At 56.5% G+C, this 7,697-nt stretch overlaps 1 protein-coding gene across 1 annotated transcript; it reads right to left on the bottom strand.

Annotated features, from left to right (window-relative positions):
- Positions 1-215: 215 nt before the first annotated feature.
- MIND_01431800 (Aldo-ket-red domain-containing protein) lies at positions 216-6,064 on the bottom strand (the record flags this gene model as incomplete). The annotated part of the gene is made up of 22 exons (XM_037370698.1): positions 216-257; positions 315-543; positions 587-654; positions 699-771; positions 822-857; positions 908-961; positions 1,011-1,063; positions 1,112-1,164; positions 1,212-1,297; positions 1,342-1,458; positions 1,515-1,642; positions 1,686-1,890; positions 1,947-1,974; positions 2,014-2,144; positions 2,191-2,241; positions 3,655-3,821; positions 3,875-4,186; positions 4,224-4,702; positions 4,753-5,087; positions 5,140-5,148; positions 5,210-5,989; positions 6,036-6,064. 22 exons carry the CDS (start codon positions 6,062-6,064, stop codon positions 216-218), a joined length of 3,465 nt encoding a protein of 1,154 aa, XP_037212889.1.
- Between the last annotated feature and the right edge of the window lie 1,633 nt (positions 6,065-7,697).

Genomic DNA, 7,697 nt, shown 5'->3' with positions numbered 1-7,697 from the left:
ATCTGAGCTGGATTTCGATACTTGCACCACCCTTCCATCTCAACCTCCAGTGGACAAAGGACGCATAATCATGATATAGACACATACGAATTGAGCACACCAGATCACAAAAGATATTCAATATTGATAAACGAGAGAATGAGTGGCATTTGTATTCTTCCTTACTTGAGCTGATCTTGTGGTCAAAGGAAAGATAGGGGTGATATTGCACCGAGTCAAAGGATGCCCTGATCCAGCGGCGGGCGACCATACGTCTCCTACACCAACATCATTAGTGCATTATCCACCTCATCATTGGATAGAGAAATACGCACCGGCTCCTGCGGGTGGTTACCCAACACAGCCTCGATCCGCGCCAACACCGCAGCATCCAGCTTGGGCAGGACCTCAAGCGCGCCGAGGTTCGCCTCGAGCTGTGCGACGGAGGACACGCCGAGGATGACTGTGGAAGTGTGGCGGTGCGCCGCAACCCACGCGAGCGCCAGCGGGTTCCGCCCAGAGTTCAGCAAGTCGGGGAGAAACGACGCACCCGCAGCAATTTGGCTGAGGAGACGCACTTTCCAAAGCAGCTCTTCGCCCTGGGGACCCTCCGTCGCCCCAGGGGAACATGGGCACGGTGGCGAAGCGCGTGCCGTCTGGGATGCCGTCGTTGTACTAGCAAAGTTAGTTTACGTGTTAGAGGGTTGAGGAGGATATACCTTCCCCGTCAGCAGTCCGCCCTGCAGTGCAGAGAATGCGGTTGTGCCCAGGCCGTACTTGGCGTACAAAGGGCTACAAAGTCAGCATTAGCTACTGCTGAAGTTTGATGGTTGCCCACGCACGTGTATTCCTTCTCCGGACGTTCGCGGTGGAACATGCTATCGTCTCCTCAGCATTATTTCGAAGGAAGAAAGAAGATGGCGCAGACTTGTGCTTGCACTGCTCCGATCGGGCGCGATGAGGTTTAAGCGCGTGGCAACATCTGTGCTGCGGGTAAGCGACGGGAGGTCTCGGGAGAGGTACACGCTCACGATGCGCCTCCTCGATCTGGTGCGCTCCACTGGGAGGTGCCCCAGTAGAAAGCCTGCGTGTGAATCTTAGTGGATATGGATAGACAAAATCCACCACTCACCCAGCCCTGGTCGATAACATAGTTAAATGCGCGGACGATCTCCTCCATCGGAACTAGCCTGCGTCAGTTGACCTCCTTATGGCGAATGTAAGAAACCCACCGGTGGTATCGCAACGATGCGCGAAGATGACGTCGACATAGTCCATCTGGAGCCGTCGCAAACAAGCCTTCGTGCCCTCGATAACGCTGTTGCCAGTCAGAGTTGTAGGAAGGAAAGGAAGGTGGCGCACTGTTTGTGCGACAGCCCCGTGTCGTTCGGGCCCGTGCCTGGCTCGTGGCTCCAGAATATCTTGGTTGAGATGACGAGGTCCGTGCGGCGCCAGCCAAGTTCTTTGATAGCGTGTCCCCTGATTTTGCTGGAGTCAGAGAAAGCGTGGTCAGAAGGGAATCTCAGGGAACGCACATTTCGCGCTCAGCCGCACCTTTCTGGTAGTCCTCCGCGGTGTCGAACATGTTGATCCCATTCTCGAAGGCGGCCTGCATGATGTCCTTGACGCCTCTCGCCGACGACGGAGCCTCCGAGGGTGAGCCCTGTCGAGAGCTCAGCTAAAGCCAATGGGGAATGCGCAAAGACGGACAGCCGCCGAGAGAGAAGAGCGGCACGCGCAGACCGCTGGGGCCCAACCGGCGGAAGGGCATCGCTTTTGCGTCGAAAGACGGGGACTGGAGAGGACATGGGGGCAGGTGGAGAGGAGTGGAATGGGAATCGATTGCAGCGTCGGGCGAACGGGCCGGTGGTGTCTGCGGAAGGCGGAGCGCCGTCGGTGGGGGCAGTAGACCTATTAGTGAAATGAGCGATTGGCTCTGCGTGATGAGCAAGACATGGGTAACGCACCGTGAAAAACTTGAACACGCGTAGGCGACTATCAGGACCCAGTTACGGGACGAAATAGCACACGCACCTTGTCCCCGCCTGGTTGTGCCCTGCTGCTTGCCATCCGGGCCGTCCGCGGCTGATTTCACGCCGCTTGTTTCCGCCCAGTAGAGGCCGCCACCCTGGGTGTCAGACTCGCCAGCGAAAAGTGAGGGATTACTGGGGAGTAGATCAGCGAAATAGAGACTGAATGCACAACACGCACCTCAAGCCACGCCAAATCGACCGTCGCAGCCCATCCCTGCTCCTACTCGCGCTGTGGCTCAAGCATAGCATTCGTGCCGCTCCCGACCAGGGGCGGGACCGTCTCCAGCGCAACATGGAAGGAGAAGACAAGGCGTGGCTGCTTACGTGGCACTGGCGATCGGCATCAGGTCCGGGCTCGGCGGCCGTGACATCAATCTCTGGTTTCTTTCCTCCGCTCCACGACGACGATGCGCTTGCACGACGATACCTAGCGCACCCTGCGGGCCCACCCCTTGCAGCTGGGGCAATGAGCAACATTTGGGTTATAGCCCAGAGGGGCAATGCACAACATATGGGCTATGCATATATTTTGATATATTATATTAAGGGAACATGATATGACTAATATAAGATCATATATAGGAGGGTAAATCACCATTTCTTCAGGCCGAAGACTCGGTATGTAATATTATGGGCTTAGTGTAGCACAAAAAGAGAATCAATATTAAATCAAGTGGGGGTGATGTAAGATCACACAGGCATCAAAATCAGTGATCTCTTAGGAAAATGGTTCCACAATCAATATACTACATTAGGAACACTGATCCCATCACCATTCACCTGACATAAGACACTAAAATAGTCAAAAGAGATAAAAGTTAATAAAGAAATACTTGCGACAGAGAAAACTGGGTTATATCCCATATGTTGTGCATTGCCCCTTTGGGCTATAACCCAGATGTTGCACATTGCACTAGGGGTTCCAGCTGGCGGGCCACTCCCGCGCCTGAACGACAATCCGAGGCCCAATTTCTCTGGGTGCATTTCTACTCCAGACATCGCCCTGCTCGTTCTCATAACTCGGGCCGGCAGTGCGTCCAGGACTATGGTCGAATGCCACTCCCCGTGCTCGTCAGCTTTCTTGCTCCACCCGCTTTGCGCCGCGCCCGCCGCCGCCGTTGCTAGCCGTTGCTGCGCTGCATCTACAAGTTTGCCACCCCCCACGGCTCTTCCTTCGCCTTAGAAATCCAGCCCTCGGCCCGGTCCATATATCCCCTGGTGTGTAGCTCCGGTCGCGCGTTCGCCTCGCGGACCGGCTCTTGCGCGACACGTCCAACGACACTGGCCCGCGCTTTTGCTTCCTTGCCGCCAGTATCTTGACGCCCACGACAATTGTACTTAACGCGCTGAATCTACGGATCCTCTAGTTTGTCGTCCACTCAACGTGCACTTACCAGCAAGCTCTTCCGCACTGAGCTGTCCCCCCGCATGACTGTGTTTTCGGCAACGGTCATTTGATGCTTGTCATATCTATTCGACAACATGCTGGAATGCCCTGTCGTCTTACCAATCAAAGAAATATTATCGAAGTTAGGCATGCACGAGTCCAAACACATGTCCGAGTCGGCGATAGATTCAATCGCTGGTCCACTGCAAGTCCAGGAATGACCCACGGATAACTATCTGCCGTGGACCGCCACACCCTTTCAGTAGTTCTGCCTGGAGCTCATCCGCGCTTGGAAGACGGCTCAATCCCACTCTTCCCGTTTGCCCCCCGGGAAGGACAGCCCTTGAGGACCAAATATGGACACGGAGACTTTCGAGAGTGGGCGGAAGGATGGTCGATAGGCTGGCGAGGAAGTGAGGGGCCTGGAGAACGGTGTTGATAGGATCAAGGCCGCAGATAACAGGACAGAATTCACCTCGCTTGGCCGAGAATCACCGCTGGACTCTTTGACACGGAAATCGAGGGTGCGCAGGTTCGGGAAGAAGGCAAGGATCCCGGACCAAAGGGAGTAATTGCCATTATCCGACTGCAATGCTACGTTAGTTATCGTGGGCGGAATATACCTCTCGATGCGCTGGAGCGTAAACAGCAGTCTCCCGGCAGCTTCATTCCAAATCTTCAGTTTGTTCACAAATGGTGTGCATGGGAGAACTGCAGGCAACACTTTGCAGGCTGTGGTCAGCTCGCGCACACACGGAAGCACACAAGCTGGCTCGCTCGCGGCCATCTCTGTGTTATAAGGCCCATCGATGACCTGAACGCACAGCTGTTCGAGTCCCGGGAAGGTGCGGCAGCTGCTCGATGCCAGAGTGGGTTAACACCAATGAATTCTGGATCCGCAATACAAGATGTCGCACCCGCGGGAACACGACATCTTCGCGCGACAACCTGGCAAGGCTGAGCAGACGCTTGTCAATGCACCAAGTGAACTTGACCAGCATGGCAAGATCGAGGATGTGAATCCATGACCAGAGATCCCCTTCTGGCTCCGAATCTCCAATCGCAAATCGGAAAACCAACTCAGAGACGGGAAGTCGGATATCGAGTGCACAGGAAGCTGCAGGAAACGCACCAGCGGCACCACTCTTCCACCACATCATTCTCTCGTCCCGCGGCCGCCGCTCACTCACTCCTGAACTAGGCTTGACGGAGCAACGCCCTTGCACGAACAGTATATACCACCAGCCACGGTATGGCTTGCCAAAGCGGTCCCCACCCGGGCCGTCGCGGGTCAGGAGAACATCTGTCCAATGAGCCCAGGACCCTGCGCGGAGCGGAGCTAGCGGGAACGACCCCGAGCGAGTCGAGGCGGGGCATCAGGACGGTGCAGGCCTTCGCGTTGAGGGTTAGGGTCACGCTGGCAGACGGCCTTCTTCGCGGTGGGTCCCTCCGCTGTGTCGGCTGTGCGTGCGCGGGACTTATCTGCGGAGGTGTAGCTGAGCAAGCGGCACCACCCCGACGTGCCCGGCCACCAGTCGACGCCGGCGTTCCCACGAGGTTGCGGAGGCGTATAATGTCCTTCGACGCCGGCGTTCCACGAGGTTGCGGAGGCGTATAATGTCCTGCGGGACGCGGTACTAGGTGTGCCGCATACGGTTGATTTCGTGTGCTTCACAGAACTGAGGAGACTGTGACAGACGCGCATATGACAACACGCTTCCGTGTGAGAAGTGGACGCACTTGAAGGCACTGATAACTTGGAGGATTCCGATTCAATAGTTTACAGAATATTTTCCACTAGAAGGACTACCAATCATTGTCATATTTCCCTGGGGCGCCCGCTGAGCGACGCTCCGCAAGCATTTTATCCACGCGCTCCCAGAACCCCGCACTAGTCGCGCCGCCTGTCCACTCATCCTGCCACTCCGGCCAGCCGATCCCCTGGTGGACCAGGAGGCACGCAGGGTGCTCTATGAGGCGTTCGTCGAGCGGCACCTTCCCAACGCGCTGGTAGGACAGGACGAATACATTCAACCGCCGATGTGGATCCGACAGCACGTCCAGCAACATGTCGAGCGGTGGGGCGTCCCTCTGCAGAATGTCGTGGTACCACTCCTTTGTATCGATGGCGAGATGCGTCAGCGCACGAAGCGCCAGAAGCGGCGGCCAGACTTGCGGCCAGCGGTGGTAGAACGACAGGTGGAGGTGTGTGATGCGCGTGAGCGCGGAGAGGTCGGGAGATGCGGTCATCATGTAGAGCGAGAGCAGGTTCGTGGTGAGCCGCCGGAGGTTGGGCAGAGTTCCGAGCACGTCTGCCGTGCTAAATATGAGACCACGCGGTAGAATGACAACATCTTGGAGGTGGGGGCAGGAGTTCAGAATACTGTTAGTCTCAGACGAGGAGAGCTCTCCGTCGAGACGCAGACCGGTCGACTGCGCGATGAATGTGCCTGCCGGCGGGGGTCTTCGATGAGCGCCCTGAAGGCAGACGGCGACAAGACTGGGAATGGTGTATTGAGAGTCGGACCAGCCTCCGGATCCCGAAGACTCAAGACGTTGTACAGCAGCGGCTCCACACTGGCGGCCACAGCTGGTCAGCGAGAGAAACGGACCAAAGTACGCATTGCCGGACGCACCACTCTTTCACCCACCACGCTACGCGCATCAACACTGGGATGCCCCGCGGCCGCTGCAGCGCCGCCTCGCGGAAGATGTGCAGCTCGATCTCGCGGGGAAGGGCGGGTCGTCCATGAGAGTGAGAAGCAAGATGCGGGGATGAGTCAGCTGGCGACCGCGGGAATCAATCAACTGGAAGCGCCAGTGTTCCGCAAAATGCTGTATAACATCGCTGCAAGTGCCTACCAGCGAAAAGACGCGACGCCGATGCGGGACAACGCTGTTGGCAGCCAGATGCCAGCGCATAGTGGACGACGCAGAGGATCGGTCGAATAACGGCGACTGCACCATTCTTGGGGGAAAATTGGCAATATGTTGATTAGTAGTGCACGGATACAACAACGTCTATTACACTGACAATGGGTGAGCCCCAATTACTAGTATCAAGTGCACAACACACCTTGTCCCTCTGCACACGACAACCATGAGACCCGCCGAGACGGGTCAAGGAAGATAAAAAATTGTGCCACGACGACGGACAAATACGATGTACAAGGAGCCGCGTGCGCTGGCGCCCACCCGCCAGCCACATTTTATTTTTGAAGCGCCTGATCCCATGTCCATCCTGCCTCGAAAGCAGGCTGTTCCTTCCTCGACACCAGCGCGGGCCACCGAGGGCAGAATCGCAAGGTCGGCTCAGACCGTGTGGGGGGAAAGTGGGCGGAAAAGAAGGGCGATGACCCGTGTTTGGCGGGCGGCGCACGGACCATGCTGATGCACGTGCACAGGGAGCCATCAAATTCATGTCCGTGGACACGTTGGCCGTGAAGGTTTTTGGGCACCATTGTAGTCCTTTGAGCGCAGAATGCTGCACTGTGTCCTCCGATACCCGACTGTATTAAGCTGGAGAAGGAGCTTGAGAGCAAGACCTGTCTTTCAAGTTGAGCGCAGTGGCTTGGCATCCCAGTCGGCTGTCACACGCTCAGTGACGCTCTCACGCGGCAACCATTTCTCTCCTAACAACCGTGTTGCCCAACGAGCTCCTCCTCGACGTCTTCCGACGAGCGTCAAGGGATGACCTGCACAATGTCGCCCGTGCATCGGGCGCTTCTGCTCTTTGGCTCGCACACTCCTACTCACCAACCTCTCGTTCCTGCCCTATACCTTTGACGACGGAGCAAACGCAGCAGTTGGAGGATAAACTGGGACTGTTTGGGTCGAATAGCGTGGCGCTGTGCGTCAAGTGCATCTCTGTCAACCTGCTTAGCTGCTACTCTGGGTATTCGTACAAATTCAGCGATGTCAGGTTCAGCGACGAGGACGAGATTCATTCTATGCTCCATAGCGTACTCACGACACTCCCCGCTTCGGCAATCTTCGCTACTTCAAGGCTGAACAGATAGAATTCACGACCGCGGCGCTTGGTGCGCTCGCCCAGCTACAATCACTCGAGACATTGTTCCTCATCAACTGTGCAATCCCCCCCTTCTCTCGCCAGCTCTATGTTCCTCCAGAAAATATCCATCAGCAGCTTGATACTCGACTGCAGCGAACCGAGCTCCTGGCTGAACCTTGTAGCCTCAGCGTTTGCGCGCAGCAGATACGATGGGAAGCAGCAGCGCCAAGTCTGGCATTACACTGCCAGGGCGGAATTGCCGTACTCCCGATATTCCTGAATACCA

Source organism: Mycena indigotica (genome assembly GCF_014461135.1).
Source record: "Mycena indigotica strain 171206Taipei chromosome Unknown Mind.scaff0024, whole genome shotgun sequence".
Lineage (NCBI taxonomy): Eukaryota > Fungi > Basidiomycota > Agaricomycetes > Agaricales > Mycenaceae > Mycena > Mycena indigotica.
Note: the sequence above shows the minus strand (reverse complement) of the source record. Positions and strands in the feature narration are given on the sequence as shown.